General features: G+C 35.6%; 1 protein-coding gene and 3 long non-coding RNA genes across 4 annotated transcripts; 1 reads left to right on the top strand and 3 right to left on the bottom strand.

The window, feature by feature from the left end:
• Positions 1 to 1,363: 1,363 nt before the first annotated feature.
• On the bottom strand, positions 1,364 to 8,859 carry LOC124433639. Its single transcript, XR_006944542.1, has 3 exons — positions 8,663 to 8,859; positions 8,170 to 8,250; positions 1,364 to 1,397 (listed from the first exon to the last, which is right to left on the bottom strand). It is a non-coding gene; the product is annotated as an uncharacterized LOC124433639 (long non-coding RNA).
• A 286-nt stretch (positions 8,860 to 9,145) lies between these two features.
• Positions 9,146 to 9,592, top strand: LOC124433627 (myosin-2 essential light chain-like). The gene has a single exon (XM_046983408.1). It carries the CDS (start codon positions 9,146 to 9,148, stop codon positions 9,590 to 9,592), a length of 447 nt encoding a protein of 148 aa, XP_046839364.1.
• A 3,406-nt stretch (positions 9,593 to 12,998) lies between these two features.
• On the bottom strand, positions 12,999 to 15,954 carry LOC124433640. The gene is made up of 3 exons (XR_006944543.1): positions 15,793 to 15,954; positions 13,153 to 13,187; positions 12,999 to 13,110 (listed from the first exon to the last, which is right to left on the bottom strand). It is a non-coding gene; the product is annotated as an uncharacterized LOC124433640 (long non-coding RNA).
• Positions 15,955 to 16,925: 971 nt separating this feature from the next.
• Positions 16,926 to 17,679, bottom strand: LOC124433642. Its single transcript, XR_006944544.1, has 2 exons — positions 17,136 to 17,679; positions 16,926 to 17,078 (listed from the first exon to the last, which is right to left on the bottom strand). It is a non-coding gene; the product is annotated as an uncharacterized LOC124433642 (long non-coding RNA).
• Positions 17,680 to 26,161: the final 8,482 nt, after the last annotated feature.

Here is a 26,161-nt window from a genome sequence, read left to right on the forward strand (position 1 = left end):
TTGTTCTTGTGTAGAACAAAACTGATAAACGAAACTAAAGACCTTGCTGTTGGTATATTCAATAGGCCATCATAGAAACGCACAACGCTACACTACTTAAAGAATGGCGGTCAGCTAAAAATGTCCAATTCGATTCTACGTAGATCTGACAATTGCTAAAACGTTACTCATATCGGTAATCAGATTAGTTTACCAAACATTTCACTGGTATTGAAGACATACGTTGTAAACGTTCTCTGGTATTGAAGAAATACGTTGTAAACGTTCTCTGGTATTGAAGAAATACTTTGTAAACGTTCTCTGGTATTGAAGAAATACGTTGTAAACGTTCTCTGGTATTGAAGACATACGTTGTAAACGTTCTCTGGTATTGAAGAAATACGTTGTAAACGTTCTCTGGTATTGAAGAAATACGTTGTAAACGTTCTCTGGTATTGAAGAAATACGTTGTAAACGTTCTCTGGTATTGAAGAAATACGTTGTAAACGTTCTCTGGTATTGAAGAAATACGTTGTAAACGTTCTCTGGTATTGAAGACATACGTTGTAAACGTTCTCTGGTATTGAAGAAATACGTTGTAAACGTTCTCTGGTATTGAAGAAATACGTTGTAAACGTTCTCTGGTATTGAAGAAATACGTTTTAAACGTTCTCTGGTATTGAAGAAATACGTTGTAAACGTTCTCTGGTATTGAAGAAATACGTTGTAAACGTTCTCTGGTATTGAAGAAATACTTGTAAACGTTCTCTGGTATTGAAGAAATACGTTGTAAACGTTCTCTGATATTGAACATACGTTGTAAACGTTCTCTGGTATTGAAGACATACTTTGTAAACGTTCTCTGGTATAGAAGAAATACGTTGTAAACGTTCTCTGGTATTGAAGACATACTTTGTAAACGTTCTCTGGTATTGAAAAAATACGTTGTAAACGTTCTCTGATATTGAAGACATACGTTGTAAACGTTCTCTGGTATTGAAGAAATACGTTGTAAACGTTCTCTGGTATGGTGAAGAAATACGTTGTAAACGTTCTCTGGTATTGAAGAAATACTTTGTAAACGTTCTCTGGTATTGAAGAAATACGTTGTAAACGTTCTCTGGTATTAAAGAAATTCGTTGTAAACGCGACAGGCCAATTTGAAACACTGTTCTACACTTTACCTTCACAAATATTGTGTTTGCTGTAACGTTTCACACGCTAAGTAGCTCTAATTGAATACAAAACACACTACAGCTACACCAAGAAAATTCAGTGTTTTCTGTGCTTACCTTTTATTTAGAGATGAATGTCGTCTTGCATAGCCAACCCATGATTCACGTAAACTTTGCCTCAAATCAAAGTTGCCACGATGAAAGTATCTCCAACGACCAAATCATAATGAGAATAATTCTCTGCTGTCAAGAACATTATTTTAAAACATTAAAGAAAACAAGTGGAAACACAAATACAAAATGGACTATGTAGGATAAAGTTTTAGATAACATGGTTAAATAACACTAGCGAAAGTTTTAATAAAAGTCACCTTGATGAAAACATAAGACTGGAGTATAAGGACTCAAGATTCAACATCAGATCACCCTGATGAAGACACTAGACTGGAGTATATAAGAACTCAAGATTCAACATCAGATCACTCCAGATGAAGACATTAGTCTGGAGTATATAAGGACTCAAGATTCAACATCAGATCACTCCTGATGAAGACACTAGACTGAGTATATAACGACTAAGATTCAACATCAGATCACTCCTGATGAAACATAAGACTGCAGTATATAAGGACTCAAAGCCAACATCAGATCACTCCTGATGAAGACACTAGACTGGAGTATATAAGGACTCAAGTTTCAACATCAGATCACTCCTGATGAAGACATACTGGATATATAGGACTCAAGATTCAACATCAGATCACTCCTGATGAAAACATAAGACTGGGAGTATATATGACTCAAGACAACATCAGATCACTCCTGATGAAGACACTAGACTGGAGTATATAAGGATCAAGATTCAACATCAGATCACCCTGATGAAACATAAGACTGAGTATATATGACTCAAGTTTCAACATCAGATCACCCCTGGATGAAGACACTAGACTGGAGTATATAAGGACTAAAGTTTCAACATCAGATCCTCCTGATGTAGCACACTAGACTGGAGTATATAAGGACTCAAGATTCAACATCAGATCACTCCTGATGAAAACGTAAGACTGGAGTATATAAGGACTCAAGATTCAACATCAGATCACTCCTGATGAAAACATAAGACTGGAGTATATGACTCAAGTTTCAACATCAGATCACTCTGATGAAGACACTAGACTGGAGTATATAAGGACTCAAGTTCCAACATCAGATCACTCCTGATGAAGATACTAGACCGAAGGCAAGACTTCCCATCAGATCACCTGATGAAGACATAACTAAACCCATCTTGTAAACTCATCTTCAAGACATACACTTTATACTCATGCAGATTGCAACGTCATATAAATCTATTTAAAAAAAAAAAAAAATCTGTCCCCGGAGTCGATTATGCTATCAGGCAGGCAACAAACAAAGATGAGATAGCTGTACAAACCTTGTATTATCGCAGCAAAGCTTCAAATCTTTAACAACAAGATGATTATAGATGTATAACACGAAAATAGCGATCAATATTAGTAAAGTTGGTTTAAGGATGTCATTTAATGTAAACATAAGTTGAAATTAAACAGTTACACTAACTATAGCGTATAAATATCTTTCCTATGTAAAATAATCTATACAATATCCTCAATAACGAACTACACATTGTTGCATTTTAATATATACGAACTTTGACCCGGGTATTAAGTAGTGAAACGTCATGTAAGAGTCTTAAAGCATCAATATAAATTAGCAAAATCCTTTGTGATCTATGTTACTTATTGAACTTAAATTGAGCAATACAAAAATCTTAATCTCTCAACAAAACATATCCAAAATATTACTATGAATGTATAAAAAGTATACAATCGCTCTTTTCTTCCTTTTGAACTTGCTCCTCAAGTTCGTAAGGAGAAGGGCCTCCCAAAGAAACCTAACCAAAAGTCAACCAATATTCGTGATTATTTGAGAGTGGTCCATTACTTGATAACTACTGACTACGATAACAAAGAAAAAACATCTTTAAGCCTTAAATGTAGATGTAATACAAAGTTAAATTTTATTTATGTTGCAAGTATTAAGACGGTATATTTTAAAACCTCAGTCCTAAATTATTTGAGAACTCATCTGAACATGCACAAACAACTCAACAAACTGTTCGAGTTTACAATCATGGCAATGACAAACAGAACAAGCTTGCATCCTTCTGTGGTTCACTTGGTCACATATTGGGAAAATCATAAATTTCAATCATAATGAGGAATTTAGTCATTTAACAAATTTTTCATATTCATAGTGATGGCAACAACAAGCTGGACCTATTTTCATCACTACTGAGTAATTAATCGCTTGGTCACAAAAAATATAACAAGATCATCTGAGCATGCAGTACGCTTGGGCATGTTTGCTCAAGCATGCAAAGTCCACTTGACCAATTGTCCGAGTTGATAGTCATGGAAACGACCAACTACATTTACTAGCATCAATTAGGGAGTATATACTATTTACAGCTAGAAAGAGACACTATGCATTTCGGCAGACTACTCGTCAGGTGTCAACGTCTGCTAAATGAGAAACCCAAAATGCATATTTATAATGTTACAAAAGGTCAATGTCATCCCTATTTAATCTGTCTTTGTTTTTAAGTGTCACCACGACAAAGTCTCTATTTCAAAGCGATCATCAGAGAATACATATAATATGTTAATCTACACGGTTTTATATGCACATAATAACATGTGACTTGACGATATGAACTCACACTTTCGGGACACTAGTCCGTCGCGCTAACTGTTGAGCTGCTGCTCAATAGGATTGAGACGATTCAAATCTCTTTTAAAACTGCGCATGGACGAGAGATCTCGCCACTATGCAGTAGCTTACTGATGGCACCGTTTCGACTTTATTCCAAAGCCATCATCAGAGAATACATATAATATATTACCTAAAGGCGCATTTCCACTTATTGAAAACTTTCTTCAGAAAGAAATATTTCTCTACAATTGACGAAAAGTTCCTGCATCCATTTCCGCTGTATTAATGTATGTTTCTTCAGAAAACGAGCTTGTTACAAAATTAACAATATGGCGGCTTTAAATAAACGACTTTTTGATGTTGTATTTACTTAAGAGGAGGCTCAATCGAAGAGATAAATATAAGAAAAGTCTGGGTGAGAAAATATACAGAGAACGTGATATTAAAGGAGAAATGAATCACTAATCAAAGATCTTTGGTTTTATTATCAAGTTTTATTTTTTACATATTTGAATGACACCAAAAATTCGAGGAACTGCTTCCAATGGATTGGTCCCTATTTGAAGAAATCGTCTCAACGGCTGGCACACCACGAGCGAGCGGCTGCAATTTTACGTTATTTGTGCACTGAGATGCTCAAATAAATCACAACAACGGGCCTATCGAATAAGTCCCACGTCAATAAGTCGAATTATCAACGAAACTTGCGGTGCTTATTTGGACTGTAATGCTAAGTAACGATATATTTAAAGTACCTACCACTGAAGACGAGTGGAGACAAAACTTGGTTGTGCCGTCCATGTTGTTTCGAACTCGCGGGCAGCAATGTTCAGGCAGTAGTTTAGGCAAACATAGCCCGCACGTCTACTTGATTTTGATTGGTTTGTAAAGATATTTTCCAATGAAAGAAAGAAAAAAGTTGAAATTTTTCAACTTTCTTTTTTCCTGGCATAGAAAAATATTTCCGACCGAAGATAGAGAAACACGACTAGTGCGCATGCTCAGCTTAAAGAATTTTCCAAGATAGGAAAGTTTTCAATAAGTGGAAATCCGCCTTAACACGGTTTTAATATGCACATGAAAAAATGTGACTTGGACGAGATTTGAACTCGCACCTTCAGGATACTAGTCAGCCATCCAGTAAACTATAGCTCAACAGGTAGAGCAGCGGACTAGTATCCCGAACGTGCGAGTTCAAATCTCGTCCAAATTTTCATGTGCATATTAAAACTGTGTTAATATGCACATGAAAAACTGGATTAATATATTATATGTATTTTCTGATGATGGCTTTGGAATAAAGTCGAAACACTGTGCCATCCAGTAAACTACTATAGTGGCGAGAATCTCTCATCGATATGCAGTTTTAAGAGATTTGACTCGTCTCCAATCTCTGTCGGCTTGGTAGCTCAACAGGTTGAGCGGCGGACTAGTATCCCAAAAGTGCGAGTTCAAATCTCGTCTAAGTCACATGTTTTTGTGCATATTAAAACTGTGTTAGCATTAATATCTTATATGTATTTTCTGATGATGGCTTTGGAATAAAGTCGAAACACGGTGCCATCCAGTAAACTACTATAGTGGCGAGAATCTCTCGTCCATACGCAGGAGCGGATCTAGAGTATGTCAAATCCGTCGCGCGACTAATGTTTGAAATTCAAAAATTACCTATACATATTAATTAAAAATCATTAATTATTCTTACTTTATTATCGCATTTACTTCGTGATTAAAATCCAGCTTTATTTATTATTGAAAACTAATGACTAATCCAATGAATATCTCGTTGGTAACCAGATCAGTTGAATTTTAATTGACCTGGAATAACCGACTGATAAGCGGGGTGGCTTGACTGGTTCGACGGATAAAGGAGTCTATGAACGCCAAAAACGCTTATTTTATTGGTCAATGGCCAGATCAGTGGACACTCTAGAATGGTCTCGACTGATAAGAGGGGTGGCCGGACGTATAAGGGAGTCCAATGAAGTATTTGCCGGTTGCCAGTCTCCCTTAAATTTGCGCGGTTTTTGCAATGCATTCTGGGATCGCCAGGGGGCAAACATTTGTTTAGAAATATATCTGTCATAGTGATATTTTCGAGAATTCTCAATTTAAAGCACCATTTCCATTGTAATGGGTATCAGTTACCAGTTGGGAGAAAAGAAGTAAAAGTATGTGGAGACGGCAATTACTTCTATCGAGCAGTTGCGTTGGTTATAAACGGTGAAAGTGACGAAAACTTAGCTCATATTCTAGAAATGTGTAACGATGTTTTGATACAAAATCCGGCTACTTTTCGACCGTATTTATTTCGATACGAATCGATGGAAAGGCATCTGGAGTGAAGCATTATGTCCGCTTCGTGGTGAGAAACAGTGGATATGTACGTTTGAGCCACGGCCTTGCAGCATGAAATTTGTGTTTATGCTATGCTTGAGCAGAAATAGTTTTATTTCACTCCTCGCCTGATGTTACGTCCATTGTTAAAATGTGATCGAATTTGTGATGGTCCAATCATTTTGGTCTTGCATATCTTTCACAGAGCTGCTTCCCATTTCAATCTTTTGCAACCTATCAATAGTTGTGGTCTCGCACAATATCTGCCAATTAATACCAACCACCAGTGTTGGTTTATCTTGAACTTAAGAAAGAACCATCTGTTTCTAATGACCAATCACCTCCACTCAAAACTAGAACTGTACCTTGTCCATCAAAACCTAAAACATTATCCTGCCAATCCAAACCCAAAAGTGATAGTGAGTTTGTATGAATATACCAATGTGAATGCTGTGGTTCAAGGACACTTGAAATTAAGTGCCCTCTAACATCCAGGAATATGCATCCCAAATCTGCATTTTTCTCAACAGCTATTTGTGGGAAAACTAATGATAGTGGAAAGAAAGTGTTGAACAGGAACCATTTATATTACTTTCAAGTCCAAATGTGTATGGCTATAAGCCAAATCGACAATTGTGATTTTATTGTATTTACAGAAAAAGGAAGTGATATAGTGCAATTACCATTTGATGCTGACTTCTGGAGTGATGTATTTAAAACTGTGTTTCTTTTCTATAAGAATTATATGATTAGTAGTCTTTTATTGAAATATGTGCAATGATAAAATTTTATATTTACAAATAATAGCTTTTCAAAATAAAAATATTAAGTATAATTTATTTTAGATTGTGTGAGGATTACTTTATACCACACTTTCCTAAATTACATATGTACACAGAAACAAAATGTTGTCCAAAACTGGTTTTAATGTCAATGGAATAACTCCTGATAAAATCTGAAATTGCTTTAGTTTCATTATATTCCTTTCGACATGAGATCTTAATGAGGCAGCACGCCGAGTATGAGTTGTTCCATGACAATAGGCAGGAGAAATAAGGTGAACTTTCTTCACCACAAGTAGATCTCTAACAAGGAATCCTTTATCAGCCATGACACCATCACCTTTTTCTAGCAAGTTTATGAGACCAGAGTTGGTGACTTATAGCTGCTCCATGATATTTTCAGGCTACCAGGTATCTTAGGTATCTGGGAAATAGCTTGTTCAATAAATAAGTTTCTTTTCAATGTTTTAACATCGCCCTGGCAATAACAGTCAATGAGGTCATGTTTATCACTTTTAAAGCTGTAGCTATCATCAGAATCATAACTTGTAACATCCAAGTCTGTTGCACAATTTATTTGTGGATTGTCTTGGAGCACAGACTCTGGCTCAGTACACTGCTCAGGAGCAGTGAGTTCAGCAGCAAAAAATGCCTTATCCTCATGCTCAAAGCGTTTTTAAGTACTGCCTTCACAGAGAACTTTTCGTCTCTTTTATTTTAGGAATATTTGATTTGCTTCTATCTTTCGGCGGTAATCGTTTACTGGTTTCTTTTGATTGGTATCCTTTCAGATACAAAGTTGGATTGGGAAAGCCTTCGGATCGATAACCAGCAAGAAAATGATTAGAACAAACCATCGTATTAGTAGTGACTTTGAAGTTTTTCCTGTTGATCAGCTTTTGCCAAGCACTCTTGTCTTTCGTTTTTCGGAGAAAAAAGCTAAGAATACCAACGTGATGGGAAACGATATATTTTTCAGGATATCTCCTATCGTTATCACAGCCATAAACAGCACTGTGATCCCTATTCCCATTATAATTTGAATATAAACTTTTTACGAAAAGATATCTTTATAATACACAATGTTTGCCCCCTGGCGATCCCAGAATGCATTGCAAAAACCATCGTAGTATGCTATTCTAAACTTTACCACTTACGCTATTGGGCGTATGGTTCGTTGCAATGGTTTGAAACAATGTTGCTCTTTGCCCCAAATTATTCATGACGATCACATGATCCTAGAAGTGGGGAATTCCGAGAATTAGTGAGAATGAAACAAGTTTATATAAATTTATGTATCGCAAACCTCCATTCATGGTAGTTTTTGTTAATTTATGACACCATACTATTTGATTTGATTCCCAAACTAATTCTCTCCCAAAGAAGAAATTTGACTTAGGGACTAACCAAATTTAAAATTGATTCTAAACACCAGTGATATCTCAGTAATCGAATCTACATTTTTTTGGTAAACCACACCAATCCACTTTGACCTAAAAGTATTGACCACCTGCGTAGGCTATAGCATATGAAATAATGAGAGCTTTGCAGGTGCACAAAATGGAGCCGTGAAAAGAATGTATTCTTAAGAAATTCCACCCACTTAATTATTTAATAAATAAACTTCTATCGAAAGATAAATTTATATACCAGTAACATAATTTGTCCACTTCCAAAGCGCCCCTTCCATGAATGGCATCTTAATGAAGTCCTTTCGTTTCATTCAAAATACTCGCATCACTAAATCACTTGATTCTAGTAAATATTCATGAATGGTGATTGCAATTTAATTGCCACGTCGACCGCCATCTTGACACAGCTAACCTAAGACAAGAACTGCGTAGGAGGTCATTATTATCAAAATAAAATTGTAGAATGGTGAATAAAATATCTTTTTCTGTTTTATTTCTGCCAAATATTTAGGTGAATTAGATTATAACGTTACGTGCGTACTTGAACAGGAAAGGATTTCTCTCATATTCATTATTATCCTCCAACTATTGAAATAAATCGAATAACACATACCTAATTAAATATTCGTTCACATTCTACATTTAATATTTATGTATGCTCCGTTGTGTTGTAAACAAGGAAATTTTGAGTCAACTGCTCTGCCTCTGAAAGAAATCAGAAATGTCTTCGTTAAGCGAACGTGATATAAATGCATTGAAAGATGCTATAGATTTGTATGATACTATGGGTGATGGAAAAGTTGATTCTAGTGCTTTAGCTGATATCCTACGAGCGATCGGTGAGAATCCTACAGAAAGCGAAGTTCAGAAATTTCTTGTTCAACTTGATCCTTCTGGAAACAAGCGTATAACCCACGAAGATCTTATACCAATTGCACTTTCTTGCAAGCAAAAATCGAGGAAAGTTAAACCTCAAGAATTCGTTGAATGCCTCCGTGTTTTCGATAAGGATTGCTCTGGGAATATCAGTTGTGCTGAACATCGACAAGTTTTGACTACATTAGGAGATAAATTGACCATTGAAGACGTCGACATGTTGACAAGTGGTTTGGAACAGAAAGGACAAGTGAATTACGAAGAATTTGTGCGAAGTGTCATGTCTGGTTGAAACCGAAATCGAAACTTCGAAAACAAACGACTAAGCATTGATATTTAAAAACATTTTTAATTATCTGTCATCGGTTTTTATTGACTTAAGTTTAAAACTTTTATATTTTCGAACGTGACGTTAGACAGTTTGCTGGTAATTTATTTGTAACCTTTGCATTCAAACTATGTGTATTAAGGTAAACTAACGTATTTATTCATGTTATATACATTTTTGTTTAAGCCCCGATGAAAAATAAACCACGACGTTATCAGCAGTGGCGAGAATGAAGCGAGAAAAAGTTCTGCAAAATAAAAACAGCTATTCGTAGAACTGGATTTGCCTTCCAAGTGTTTCTCATGTTGCATTTTCTGCTCTTAAAAAACATTTCTAGTTAAAACCATCATGAAGACACTTGAATCATTGTTGCTTTACTTGCTTCCTATTGGTTTGATGGTTCGCCTTCAAAACCGCTTAAACCAAGCCTATCAAGTTATCGAGGACTGTGATTTAGAAGAGCAAGAAAAGAAAGGATACATCTTCTTCCATATGTACGCCATAAGACGCATGTGTAAATACGTCAAAACAGCACAAGGTTTGAAAATCTTTGGTTACAGCCTTCCAACCTTCCAGGCTTTTATTCTGGCGGCCTTTGGTCCGTTTTTCGGTGTTGTTCTACATGGAATATTTATTCACATCCATGCAAAACAGAAATGAATGACCTCTGAAGATATTCTTTATGAACAACAAAATCTTTTTCAGAAATGGGTAAAGGGGGTTGGAGTGGACTTCCAGTGTCTTGCAAGGGTTATCATTTCTTATATCAAAATCAGATTATATAATTTCTTCTCCAATAGTTAATCCTTCCAATGTCCTCAGACTAAAGCAAAAGTTCATAACGTCCAAAATGGTACAATTAAATTCTCGCATTGAACTCTTAAAAAAAGGAACGTTTAAAGTACGTTGTACTAGTTTTTTGTTTGAATTATTATGTAGTGTTTTTATATGCTTTAGTTAAGGATATTGATGATTTGATAAACCCTAGAAATGATGCAATGTACCTACCACATATGATGCAATTTTTGATTATTAACGTAATTTAAAAGGATAGTTAAGGGTAATTAAGAAGTTTCAGGTGTTTTGAGATGATTTTGAAAATAACTGTTAGTGGTTTTACACAAGAGTATGGAGTAAACAGAACTTAATGGTAGCAGCAAATGATTCATTTTAGCAATCCTAATAGGATGGGATAAAGGGAAAGACAAAGAAAGAGATTAGTTGGTTTTCAAATAATTATCTTTAGCGAAAATTCATCGTGTTCTTCTGCAGGAATTATTAAAAAATGGTTTTATTTTACTCTTTACAGTTTGTTTCTTTGCCCTTCGAATGACTTGCAGTGCATATCATTTTGTTGGAAAAATAGCAGTTAATATAAATAGAAGCTACATGCACACTTTAGCTTGATTCAATTCAACTGTATCGACTTGCCAATTTGACTTCACCAGATCCAGATATATGGATAAAACATTAGTCACATGACATTCTTCTATGTAAACGATATCATATCGATGTTAAAGAATACGATAGACAATTAGATATGTTAAATATGACTTGACCACATACCCACTGCAATGTTGTTTTTAATAAGTCAAATGGAACTGTTATTCAATGTATATTTCATTCCCCATTTGATAAATGAGAAAAGATAATTTGACAAAAATACGTTGTAAGACAAAGTAACATATTGTTCCTGCTTGTCTATGACTTTAGGTTTAAAGACCATAGAGGGCCAAACTGCGATATAAGTTGATTTTGATAAATAAGAAAGAGAGTCTTGCCATGAAACAACAAATCCATCACAAGTCACAGTTTTTTATAATTTATTGTACGAACATTTTTACTTGCTAAAACTTACATATTACTGGAAGTCGTTTGAGAAGTTCCTTTCTCTTAAATTTATTCTTAAGTTTATCATACATTACATTACAGATGTAAATTTTTTTTTTGGGTCTAAGGACATGAGAGTAGAAAACATTGAGGTGTAAAATAATCTCTAAACATGAAAGAAGATGCCGCTACTATACTGGGGAAATGCCAGTAAATTTGATGATCAATTTTCACATGTTTTATACTTGTTGCGAGGTATGTCATTTTGTACGTTTTATGTAAATTTTCGTGAATTAAAATACTGTGAAAAGTCCCAAATGGATTGCCAGCTGATGAAAAAATCATTTTACACCTTAATGATTTCTTCCTCTAAATTGTTTTCATCAGTTACCATGTTGGGGCAAAATTCCATACAGTGAAAAGAATTTCTGCTAATTTTATGCTTTGCTGAGCTTCGACACTCTCATGTACTCTCCCAACATGGCTTATATGACGTCAAAAGAAAACACACTATAGCTACGGTTGAATGAAAACAGCCCCAAACATCATTAAATATTTGTTAAAATTGCGTATATATTATTACGAAACAGCGATTTTGTGCACGTTATGATGACAAATTTCCATATTGCATTGAAAAGCGTATTTCGAAAACATTTATCAAACGCTGACACTTGCTGGCATGGTGACCATGTTTAATTTAAATACATATGCATATTTTAAGCTGACAGTCGTTTCAAAACTACCGATGGATGTTATTTATTCATCACGGCATAAATGCTTTTCAAACAACATTATTATTCTAAAATCATTACTTAATAGAAATTTGTACAACATTATTCCAAAATAGGTGGCAGGAGCCTACTTTGAAATACTTTACCACAAAATTGTTTTCTAAGTCAGAGAGCGAGGGAACTCTCTGACTTAGTAAGAATACGCCGAATTCAACAGAGTATATATGCTCTCTCAAAATCCAAGATTTCTTAAAATCTAAAAGATAGCCAAAGAACAAATTAGCGACACAATAAAACAAACACATAAACCTGAAAAGACTGAAGTCACTAAGCTACAAGTCAGTGAAACAAATAAAAATTTTTATACCTCATCTTGTTTTTCATCTTGTTCTCCATCAGCATGCTTCCCGTCTCTCCGTCAGCATCCTCTTCGTCGCTCCATCAGCATCCTCTTCGTCGCTCCATCAGCATCCTCTTCGTCGCTCCATCAGCATCCTCTTCGTTGCTTCATCAGCATCCACCTGTAACGCCATCAGCATCCTCCTCGTAGCACCATCAGCATCCTCCTCGTAGCACCATCAGCATCCTCCTCGTAGCCATCAGCATCCTCCCGTAGCGCCATCAGCATCCTCCTCGTAGCGCCATCAGCATCCTCCTCGTAGGACCATCAGCATCCTCCTCAGGACCATCAGCATCCTCCTCGCAGGACCATCAGCATCCTCCTCGCAGGACCATCAGCATCCTCCTCGCAGGACCATCAGCATCCTCCTCGCAGGACCATCAGCATCCTCCTCGCAGGACCATCAGCATCCTCTTCGTAGCACCATCAGCATCCTCCTCGTAGCTCCGTCAGCATCTTCCTCGTCTCTCCGTCAGCATCCTCTTCTTTTCATCAGCCTCCTCCTCATCTAAACGAAAAATCTAAAACAAGTTAAGATTAGGACAGGAAAAATAATAACGTACTCCTCTATCTTCTTCTTGATCTTCATCTCTTGTACCTAAAAAGACTGAAGAAGAAGTTATTTGTTTGATGGAAACAAACAATTGTAAGCACCCACCACTGCCAGGGTTCGCGTTCTTTCACTGTCCGTACGCTCGACATGTCTATAAAATGCAACAACAATATCATGGCAAGTGATTATGGAGATCGTGCTGCATTGTAATAGTTTTATCATGCTAAAACATTGATATCCATGACTGTACATGATTGAACATGTATGTTAAGTGAACAACTCTTTGAAGATTATAAGACTCGCGGAAAGCTTATCGTTTGAACCGTGCATTGTGTTATAACACCCTCAATGTTATAACACATGCAGTGTTCTGTAACATTGTCAAACGATTTATTACATGCGATATAATTCAAAAATACCTAGATAAAACAAGATAATTAACGAATGTCTCATGCAATATATTCTCTGCTCGCTCAACTCTTTTCGATTTCATCCAAAAGGTTGTTTAATTATTTCGGTAAGGCACTAAGGTTTATAAAGATTTTGCAACACTCTGCCCGCATGTTGCAATATCAAATGATTTTAATTACTCAATTATATATTACAGAATATACAATTCTGTAATATATAATTGAGGTAATTGATTTAAATTCCTCGTCTCTTCATGTGCATCCTTCTCGTTTCTTCATGTGCATCCTTCTCGTCTCTTCATGTGCATCCTTCTCGTCTTTCCATCTGCATCTTCCTTGTCTTTCTATCTGCATCCTCCTCGTCTTTCCATCTGCATCCTCCTCTTCTTTCCATCTGCATCCTCCTCTTCTTTCCATCTGCATCCTTTCTCGCCTTTCCATCTGAATCCTTCTCGTCTCTTCATGTGATCCTTCTCGATCCTCCATTCATCTTCGATTCGACGATCTGTTCCGCCGACGATTCGTTTCGACGACGCCACGCCGACGACGTCGACGATTCGTCGCCGATTCTCGCGCCATCGATCTTTCTGATCGCCGACGATCTTTTTGCCGACGATTCGCGATCGCGATCGATCTTTGTCGCTGATTTATCTGCCGATTTTCTTTCCATCTTCTTTGTCCTTCACCATCTTCCTTTTCTGCATTCCTCTTTCTGCACCTTCTCTCTTCATCTGCATCCTTCCGTTCTTCATCTGCATCATCTGTCTTTCCATCTGCATCCTTCTTCTCTCCATCTGCATCCTTCATCGTCTCTTCATCTGCATCCTCCTCGTCTTTCCATCTCCATCCTCCTTGTCTCTCCATCTGCATCCTTGTATCTTCATCTGCATCCTCCTCATCTTAACGAAACATCTAAAATCAAGTTAAGATTATGACAGGAAAAAATAACATACTTTCTATCTTCTTCTTGATCATCGTCTCTAGTGCCTAAAATAGACTGAAGAAGAAGTTATTTGTTTGATGGAAGCAAACAATTGTAAGCACATACCACTGTTAGGGTTCGTGTTTTCATTGTCCGTAAGCCCGACATGTCCACATAAATGCAACAAAATTGTTGAATGAAAATCATAGCAAGTGATTATGGAGATCGTGCTTTCACATTGTTATAGTTCTATCATGCTAAAACATCGATATCCATGACTGTACATGATTGAACATGTATGTTAAGTGAACAACTCTTTGAAGATTATAACACTCGCGGAAAGCTTATCGTTTGAACCTTGCATTGTGCTGTAACACCCTCAATGTTACAACACATGCAGTGTTCTGTAACATTGTCAAACGATTTATTACATGCGATATAATTCAAAATACCTAGATAAAAACAAGATAATTAACGAATGTCTCATGCAATATATTCTCTACTCAAATCTTGTCGATTTCATCCAAAAGGTTGTTTGATTATTACGGTAAGGCACTAAGGTTAAAAAGACTATCGAGTTTAAAGATTTTGCAACATTCTGCCTGCATGTTGCAATATCAAATGACTTACCTCATTATATATTAATATACAAATATTCTATGATATATAATCGAGATAATTCACTTGAATTCCTCGTCTCTTCATCTGCATCCTCCTCGTCTCTTCATCTGCATCCTCGTCGTCTCTTCATCGGTATCCTCCTCTTCATCTGCATCCTCTCTCCATCTGCATCCTCCTCGTCTCTCTCTCCATCTGCATCCTCCTCTTCATCGGTATCCTCTCTTCATCTGCATCCTCCTCCTTCATTGGCATCTTCGTCTCTTCATCTCATCCTCCTGTTTCTGCATTAGCATCCTCCTCATCTAAACGAAGTACCCAGTAACATGACTTCTCTATATCCTTCTTGATCCTCCTTGTCCGTTCTTGATCCTCCTTGTCCATTCATTTCATCCTCCTCGTCCCTTCATCTGCATCCTCCTTTTTCTTTATCTGCATCCTCGTCTCTTCATCTGCATCCTCCTTTTCTTCATCTGCATCCTCGTCTCTTCATCTGCATCCTTCTTGTCTCTCCGTCAGCATCCTCCTCTACTTTCATCAGCCTCCTCCTCATCTAAACGAAAAATAAAAACAAGTTAAGATAAGGACAGGAAAAATAATAACGTACTCCTCTATCTTCTTCCTGATCTTCATCTCTTGTACCTAAAAACTGAAGAAGGAGTTATTTTTTAATGGAAACAAACAATTGTTTAGCACATACCACTGCCAGAGTTCGCGTTCTTTCACTGTCCGTACGCTCGACACTGTACATGACTGAACATGTATGTTAAGTGAACAACTCTTTGAAGATTATAAGACTCGCGGAAAGCTTATCGTTTGAACCGTGCATTGTGCTGTAACACCCTCAATGTTATAACACATGCAGTGTTCTGTAACATTGTCAAACGATTTATTACATGCGATATAATTCAAAAATACCTAGATAAAAACAAGATAATTAACGATGTACGAAGGTACGAAGGTACGAAGGTTTATAAAACATCATCGCATTTGAAGATTCAGCAACATTTTGCCCCCATGTTGCAATATCTTGTATACTCTATAATATATATTTGAGGTAATTCATTTGAACGTTTCTCAAGTGAATTACCCACTTTATCTCACCTACTATAACATCACTTGATGCTACAGTAGTTCCTCTCAGGAGCAGGGACGGATTAACCAAAGGAAGCTGTCTAGAAGCCTCCACAAACAAGGGCCTTCACATTATTCAAAGGAAGAATAAACATAGTTGCTTCAAAGACGAAGGAAAAGCATTTAGTTTATTTGTTGGATCAATTTCAGCTGATGAAGAACAGACCACGTATGACAACGAATCACAGTAAACTCAGCCATTTTGCTCTGATGAGCATTGAGGACAATATTCTAACAGAAATAAACTTGGAAGAACTTATCAAAGACTGCCAGAATAAAATCGCAATAACTACTTTATCTCAAGTAGCAGCATTCACTCGTCGTATGCAACAGCTTTACACGCTATATTCGAAGTTTATACTTTTATCAAATGCTTTACGAAATTTGAAAGTAAATTTTACTGTTGAAAAATGAGCAGCACATTGCGTTTAGAGTAAGGGAAAGGGGATCTTTACTACGTATTTTTGCTGCTCAGAGCCTCCACACATCTTAATCCGGCCCTGCTCGGGAGATAAAATATTATATCCTTTTGTCACAAAGACAAAGGATTGAACTTGCTATTTCTAACAATGGCCAGTTGTTAGAAATAGGCAAAATGCAAAAATCATCACACTTATGTGAATGATAACGATGAATGCAAAATGAAAATATTTTCTGGACATGTATTGAAGAGGTCCAATAATAAAGAATAGTGGAAACTTTTGGCAGTTTCGTTCGTGTTCTCACTTCAATATGTAACTGAAACTTGACGGCATTTTTGTGCTCCAAGATCGAAACATAGAAATACTAAGAAACCAAAGAAATCGATCATTCCTTCGAACAAATAGGACTCATAACGATGCTTTGAATATGCTGTAACGAGAATTCACAATTGGGTTATACATTTTAATTCATCGATCTCAAACTTACATCTTTATGTCATCGACGATTTTTCTGTATTTAACCTGCCGCTTTCAAACATGGCTAAAATATCTCAACCGTGTCATGTCTTCAGTTGCTCGTCCTTTCCAACAATTAGTCGCATTTCTTGAAGGCTGTCTTCGACTTCCAACAGACTTTCACCTTTCCCAGACGAACAGCTTGGTCAAATAGGGTTTTCGAAGTGAAAGACCCTACTTTTTCTTCTGATAACTTTCATATATCACATGAATTAATTATTAATTCATTCGTCAATGTTGTTCAAACCATGATAAAAAGGGATGAAATTCATTGATTGCATGAAAATGTATGCAGAGCAAAGACAAAAGGAACTAAGCCTGGTTTTAAGTTGACTAACTACACTGGTTAGTAAAGGGAAGCAGAGCCTTTTCTCCAGAGATTTGGAGAAAACAAAATAAATTTTCTTCTCTTTTCTCAACGAAGAGTTTGTGAAATCAATGATTGTAAGATTATGACGGCAGACAGAGCATGTCGTGCTGTGGTAAATTTTATCTAGTATGAACAAAAATTATCTCACCCAAAACCGCAATTCAATGCACCATAGCTAGGAGAGTTATCATTTTTCTCCCACCTGACCACCTTTATTTATTGTTACGTCAACAAATAAATTAGAAGGCATATCAAAAGCTTGTAATTTATTCACGTGGGAATCACCCACATGTTATAGAAAAGCTTTGTCGTGCTCAATACTTATTATGAACATTGGAGCCCTGCTTATTGCAATAATATGACTTGCCATTGTAAAATGTAATGTAATAATTTAACGAGAGAATTTTATTGACAGAACTAAATGGTAGCAAGTGATTCATTTTAGCAATCCTAATAGGATGGGACAAAGGGAAAGAATGAGAGGTAAGTTCGTTTTCAAATAATTATCTTTAGCGATGTAACGATAGCAGGACTTTCAAATGCGGTAAATGTTTTGGGAAAAGCGCGATTGTTTCTTTCCGTGGTTGTAATCCTTAAAATTACATTATTAACAGTAAAACTGAACAAATTGAAAGTTATCTTTTTCCTCTTATATTCCTTGTTCAACGAGTTCATTTCCTTGATCAAACCATGATGAAAATTTTCCAATCACATTTACATTAAAGTTTTTAAACTTCAAGATTTCCCACATTCATTTAGCTTAAATCCTGCATGATAAACGAATGATATCTCTAATCAAAGATGATCACGCAGTCTCCGATTTTTAGGAATGAAAATAGGTTTTAAGTTAATTGTTTATGTTAGGCAGAAAGCCGGTGATCCAACAATTAACACGTGATTACCCTTTAACCATAATCTCCACATGCTTTTATGAAATCCTCGAGCATCGTCCCAGAGTAAACATCTCGCTATATTATCCTGTTGTCCAGTCGTTAGCATGTTCATTTCAATATAAAATATATATTTTATCAGATGTTTCTGGAACAAAGTCTTTCTCGTTCTTGCAAGGATTTTACTGGATCCAACGGCTCTGCCAACCTGAAAACAGTAGATAGACATCTCTAACAATCAAATGACATAAATATACGCACTACGATGACAATAGATCACTTTATCTAAGTAGAAATCTCCTATTGTCCTGTAAAGAAAAATATTGTTGTCAATATTTTATAAAATCTGCAAGACATACCCTACAAGCCGTTCAATCTCCTCTCATGTTTCTTTTCACAATCCACATTAAACTTAACGTTAGTTCAGTATTCAACGTATGCTTGAATAGGATTCTTGAAAAATACATTCATATTAGGCTCTTTGGCGCCAAAACAGGTTCTTGAGATCCGGAATGATACAGACTACGTCCCTTTTGTTGCTGTCCATCAACCATCCCAATCCCAAAGAGATCAGCTGGCCATTTTGGCTCAAGTTCTTCTTATACAGTCGTCGTTTGAGCAACCTGTTAATGCAGAGAAATAATAGATAGAATGTTTATACTATCTATACATTTATAGCAGTGTGTCATTGTGGCGTGATGTCATTGCAGCGTGAGGTCATTGAAGTGATGTCATTGCAGCGTGATGTGCTTGTAGTGTGATGTCATTGTAGCATGACGTCACTGTTGCGTGATGTCATAGCGTAAACAAAATCATTTGTAGTAATAAAAATTCTCACCAGCCTAAACCAGGCATTGTTTCTACACGATATAACATTGCAGGATCATTACACGTGTGATCATAACCCCAAAATAGAAATACTTGTTTTGCAATTAAATCATTAATCACATAAATTAGTTTTTCAATGGATGTACCATTTCTAAGGTAAATTTCTAAATTTCACTTTGTGATGTGCAAGGAAGGAAGCTCGATAAAGACAAACATAATGTAACCAATGAAAACTACAATAAGATAACAGATTCTTGTATGGAGATTTCCATTTTCCATTATAATGTGAAAAATATTTGAGATTTATTTAATTTACATTCTGCATCAGAGATAAACTGGACTCGACAAAAAGCAAAAGAATCAGAGACGTTCAAAACCACGTTAATAAAGTTGAAAACGAATTAAAATTTTGTTTGTAGCAAACACAAGCCAACAATAGAGTAAAAGACTAAAAGATGAAAAGAATGTTGTTAGCTTTCGTTTATAACAAACCTGATCATTCACGCCGATATACAGTACAGACTTTCATCTGTATCCATTAAAGGCAAAAATTGATTAAAATAACTAAATATGTCCACAGATACGTCTAAATCTTCTTCCAAAATAATCATATACCCAGCATTGGGATAAGCATTAAACGTCTCTGTCAATGTTCGCTTGTAATGCTGGGAGGAAGAGAAAATACATTTAAAAAGTAATAAAAGGAACGAAAAAATTTTGATTACATCGTGGCACCTTCCAAATATTCTGCCGCTAACCGCGATATTCTACGCTTTTCCCTTCACAGTCTGGTTCTTCAAAGAATCCATCAATTACAGTAACTCCTTCTTGCCCATGAGCTGACAACATTGACCGTAAGCCACGATAAAGATAATGTAACTGTTACTACAATCAAGCAACAGGAATGTCTTGAACTTTTCTAACTTCAACGGTGTTGTTTTAATTTCAATTGGAGCAGGATTATTACCTACAACATTTAAGAACATATTCTGTCAGTTCTTCATATCGTTCTAACATTAGCTGCAATAACAGTGATATCCTTATTTCTACAATTTTTCCATGGAGTATTCTCATATTTTCTCGAAGTTTTAATGCACAATGTGAATGGCAAAATTACTGAACACATCGCTGTACGTTCAATTAAATAAGAAATCTAATCCTACATGGATGTAACGAAAAGAACTTACAACTGCTACCTTATAGCCTTCAAACTTATCACAAAACATTCTTCTTGCTTTGATTCTTCACTGTCATCCCAAGCACATTGAGATTGTTTAGCAGGAACAAGAGGAACTGTAGCACGAGCAGACAGGCTCACCCCAGTTCGATATGTCTGCTGCGTGATGATGTTTCTGAGTATTTCTGGCCACGTTTTGTGACGATAAATGACCAGCTATCCCGCCATTTTAGTTCATCGGCATAAACACTACCAAGACTTTTGAGCAAAAGCAATATCGGCGATCATGTAAAGACACAGTTCTCCACGTAAAAGGATTCTTTAAGAAACTCTTACAAGTGTCAAGGAAACATTAACTTGTAGCATTATTTTTCCATCTGTTAAAATGTGACTTCAATACGATCGGAAATATACGTACTCGACTTAATGGTCATTGTTTGCACCCATTTCTCTTCCATTTGACTTGGTGCAAGCAAACAAAGTTCAGTATAATGAGCAATTTGCGCAAATTTGGAGACTGGCAACCGGCAAATACTTCATTGCTATCTTACAATTGGTTCATTTGAATTTTTGTTTTATTGTGATTGGTTTGACGGATTTCGACTGATAGCCAACTGAACTAACATAGTCAAGCTCACTGTCTGAATTGAATGTTTGATCGTTTCATAGCAATTTTATAAGCATGATAGAACTAAACTACAATCAGATGGATTTTATGGAAATCTTTACAAATTCATATATTGACATGAATGAAGCTGTCCAAACTGTGAATTTTTTCAAGAGGGTGAAAAATTTATGGATAAATTGTAAATGCTTGGCGAAGACGATCTCGCGATTTCAGTCATTGATGTTCAAAAGAAAGCCAACATTGTTTTGAGTTTTATCAGCAGAAATTTACATCCAAAATCGTAAGTAAAGGACAAGTGAAGTGTATGCATGAATGTAATATATCAAAGTCAATTTATGCGAGTATGATGCGATTTATGTCAATATGGCATATGGTAAGCAGATTGATGCTTCTAAAATTGTTGCCGAAGAGTTTTAGCTATAATTTCTTTAGTGCTTGGGGAATCGTGGCCGTTATATAAAATCCTACATTCCTGCAAATATATTTCAACACAAAAATCTGTAGCCATAAGGCGCCATACTATTTACTTTATCATAAGCAAATGTTTGGGCTTTTCAGTTTATGATCATTGATCATTCAATCATTGACAGTTATACTACATATTGTTTAAGATTTGAGAAAACTAACATTGATTAAACAGAGAAGCTGTTTACTATAACCTGTGATTTTGAGTCTTCTGATCCATGAAGCTTTTTATTTTGACAATTTGACTGGAATGGTATTAAACCTGAGTATTTCACATACATGAAATGTTGTCCCATGTCATATTGTCCCTTTTCAAACTGAACACCTCATGTAGAGATGTAAAGGTGTGTTAATCGGCTCATACCATAAAATCCAAAGTTTGCCATAAATCCAAAGGGCTATTGATGTATGAAAAGCATTTTTATAGAGTAAAATGTCTTCCTATGTATGCAGATAAACCTTGAAATTTGGCAAAACAGCAAAGTATTTTCATGATCACTATGTAATTTTTCTGATGATCATAATTTCTAAACTAAATTATTTCAGATCAAACGAGCTTTGATCATATCAAAAGATATTTATCATAACCAGTAAGCATGACACATGAACCAAATATAACATTCATGTAATTATATAATTAAAGACATGTTGGTTACATTCTGTTTGTATTTGCAAATACTACTACTAGTGATTGCTATATATAGCACCTTGCATATACTTACAGAAGATAATAGTCTAGTGAAATGCCTAATAAACATTTATGACATTAAGCTGTCTTAACTGCAAATTTTACTCTGATAATTTTTGCTTAATCTTTGGCAGAAAAATTTTGAGTTTTTCTCAAAAAGTGAATTTGCTGGACACTGATGTGGAGATGGGTAAAGGGTTACAATAAACTTGCATGGTTTGAAGTCTGAGCTTTTCTATATCTATGAACTGTCACTTGTAGTACCAAATTTCTAACTTAACTCGTTACATAGAGGTTTGAATGGGGTCTCTAGGGGTCTATGCCTGACAACTTGGTAGAAATTTTAAAGACTGTATCTGTTTTGAATAGCATTATTGTGAAATAAATTTTACGTTCCTAGACATTGCTAATGAGCCATATTTGGCATGATAATGAGCCTAAATATTTGGCAAAACATTCAAGTATTGTTCACTTCATTTTTTTTGAAAAAACGTAAGCAAAATGTGTTGTATTTACGCAAAACCGATGCCCACAAAATACATTTTGTATTGTTTAAAACGCTGAAAATGGCATTTTCAAGGTTCTGAAATTCAAAATTTCTCAGGGGAGAATGCCTCAGACCACCCCAGGTGCGGATCGCCCCCGACGTTTTATGACTGATGTTTGAAAAATCCTAGATCCGCCACTGTCCAAACGCAGTTTGAAAGAGATTTGACTGGTCTCCAATCCATGGGCTTGGTAGCTGAACAGGTTGAGCGGCGGACTAGTATCCTGAAGGTGCGAGTTCAAAGTTCGTCCAAGTCACATGTTTTTCATAATAAAAACCGTGTTAGATTAATATATTATATGTATTCTCTGATGATGGCTTTGGAATAAAGGCGAAACACGGTGCCATCCAGTAAACTACTTTTTGTGGCGAGAATCTCTCGTCCATACGCAGTTTTAAGATTTCACCTGTTCAATCCCTGTTTAGTAGCTCAACAAGTAGAGCGGCAGACTAGTATCCTGAAGTGCGAGTTCAAATCTCGTCCAAGTCACATGTTTTTCATGTATATTAAAACTGTGTTAGGATTATATTACATGTATTCTTCTGATGATGGCTTTGGAATAAAGTCGAAACACGGTGCCATCCAGTAAACTACTATATAGTGGCGAGAATCTCTCGTCCACGCAGTTTTAAGAAATTTGATCGTCTCCAATCCCTGTGGGCTTGGTAGCTCAACAGGTAGAGCGGCACACCAGTATCCGAAGGTGCGAGTTCAAATCTCGTCCAAGTCACATGTTTTTTCATGTGCATATTACTTTAAATTACTTTAAATACTAGAAATTACTTTAAGTAACCTTTTGTGATGTTCTGAAGTGCAACTGCATCTTAATTCTTGTAAAGTTGTAGCACATTTTGATTTTGTTGTATTGATATATGAATTGGGCAAAATGCAAACAATCAAAACACTTATGCTTAATGGTGTTTATAATTCATTTGTAGTTTTAATACTTTACCTACCTTCTTCACTTTGTTTTGTTTTTCCTATATTTGCAAAAAGTGCACTATAATTTGAATTATTAACACAGTTTTCACCTCAATAATAAATTTCATAAGCAGTTGGTAGTATTTTGTTCTCTGAGTATCCACATCTGGTGTTTTGTTCATATAAGAATGACAGTGCAAGTAGATGTCATATAGCAAGGCAATAAAACCAAATGAATTACATACCTATACTGTATTTTATGCTAGAAGCTTCAAAGCTTTTAGAAATTTGAAAGTTATTGTATTATATTACCTCTATATCATCAATCTCATGATAAGAAATAAGAAGCAAAAATTGTAGAAAAGCTTTGAAAAGTGAAAACTTTTCTTAAAAAGCAGCAATAATGCATATGATAAATCTCCATTCTGTACTCTAATAGGTAATAAGCTCAAATTTTCTTAAAGAAATATAAGAAATATATAAGAAATATACAGTACAGTAACTTTAAAGGTTTCATCACTGAATCTTTAATGCTTCAGTATAGTGCATTAGATATTAGTAACATTCAAACAACACTCAACTAAAATATTTTGGTAAAGATATGACATGATTTAAACATTAAGTTGCATAAAACCCAATGGCTTATACAGTTTGAAGCTTCACATCTGCATCGAGTCATCATCAATCTCAGTACAAATGTTTACATTGACACAAACTTTATGGCCTTCCCATTTTATATGTTTGTGAATTGACAATTCATTAAGCATCAAAACACACACAACCTTGCCATCTTCTTTGGATCATGAACTTTAACTTCAAAGCATTCAAGGCATCCTTAGTGAATCCATTGTCTCCATCCATAGAATTTGACCACGATCAAATTAAATAACTCTGGATAGGGCAGACAATAAATCAATTATCTTTACAGCATTATCATTTTAAGACTCTGCCTGGTCAATAATATCTTCCAGTCATCTTTACTCCTTGATCTTCCCTGCATGTTGTCAGCAAATAGAACATAACAAGCTCTGCTCCAAATCATGGGTACACCATACTGATCATTTTTGATACTTTACTCACAGAGCAAAATGTGTGCAGGGTCTTTTGCTTTAGGGAAACTATTTTGCAAATAAATAAAATTTACGATTTCATGCATTAACAAATGACAGAAAGTATGCAGAATTTTATAAACAAAACAGGAAAACATCAGTATATTTGGCGTTCAAGTCAGTCTTAAAAATACGATCTTTAATATGTATTTTATGGCTTTTCAAGTGCATGTATAATTGCTTTTCAATCGTTGACGGACTAACAAAACAAAACAACTACTCACCTGTGAGAAGCGATTTCTTTTGTGGAAACTACGACATCCAACAATTGAACGATTGAAGTGTTGGCATTATAAAAGAAATGCCAAAGATCGTCACAGAATATGGAACTAACGTTATCCATATTCTGTGATATCGTTTGTTTTTAAAAATTTCTTTATAATTTACTATAGACACCAGGGGAGGTCGAGAATATTATTTTCTGCAAAGCGATCATATTTCAGTGGAAATACGTCCTTTGGCCGCTTTTTGGCATCCCCGTCCCAGTAAAGTTAGCCGCTCTAGTTATTATAGAACTCAATGGTCATTTCTAGATATCAATTTTTCTTATTCGTCAACGTTCAATCAATAATATTTATATTTAAAATTTTATTATAGCAAATGAACGTGACGCCAAGAGTTTGTAAATCATATGCAAATTTTCGTCGTGGTATAGTGAACTATCTATCTCGACCTTTTTAAACCTGAACATTTTACGAAGATGGTTCGAAGTTCTCTGCAATCTCACCAGTTTAAAGAAGCAAAGACAAGTAGGATCTTTAACACAAGATCCAGGGAACGAATTGAAGTTAAAGATGTACGCCCTTTTAAGCAGGTATTTTACGATTCATAAAGATTGTATCCGGTTTTACATAAAGCTTGAACATTAGTTGTTGTATCTCCTAACTACAAACTCTTCAATTAAATGGTGACTTTAAATTTTTAAGCACAATGTGCATCATTGCATTTGAATCACATTTTTGCAAAGGCACAGTGAATTTTTTTCAATTATAACTGTTCACAGTCCCAATACAATACAATCAAAGTTAAAAATAAGACGAACCCAAATAACAATATACATTTCCAGGGTTCTTTAGGCAAATGTAATACACCAAAGCCTGGGACTTTGGACTTTGTTGAAAGGCAAAATGGAATGCATGGAACGATTTGGGTGATTTATCACAGGTGAATATTTAGTTTAAGAAAGGCTGCACTTATCTTATAATGAACATTCAATATGTATCTAGTTTCAAACATCACCAAAGGACTGTATCTTTCAACAATTTTATTGAACACTCTCACAAGTCTTACTAAAATCTATCGTCATCAAATTATTTACAGTAAAAAGTTGTTTTGTGCAAGTTGACAGCACACCGTTAATTAAGAACTGAGTA

Source organism: Xenia sp. Carnegie-2017, unplaced genomic scaffold, assembly GCF_021976095.1.
Source record: "Xenia sp. Carnegie-2017 unplaced genomic scaffold, XeniaSp_v1 HiC_scaffold_139, whole genome shotgun sequence".
NCBI lineage: Eukaryota > Metazoa > Cnidaria > Anthozoa > Malacalcyonacea > Xeniidae > Xenia > Xenia sp. Carnegie-2017.

Bases quoted from the DNA above. Each gene is read 5' to 3' on its own strand.
- LOC124433627 (XM_046983408.1), top strand. From the start codon at position 9,146: ATGTCTTCGTTAAGCGAACGTGATATAAATGCATTGAAAGATGCTATA.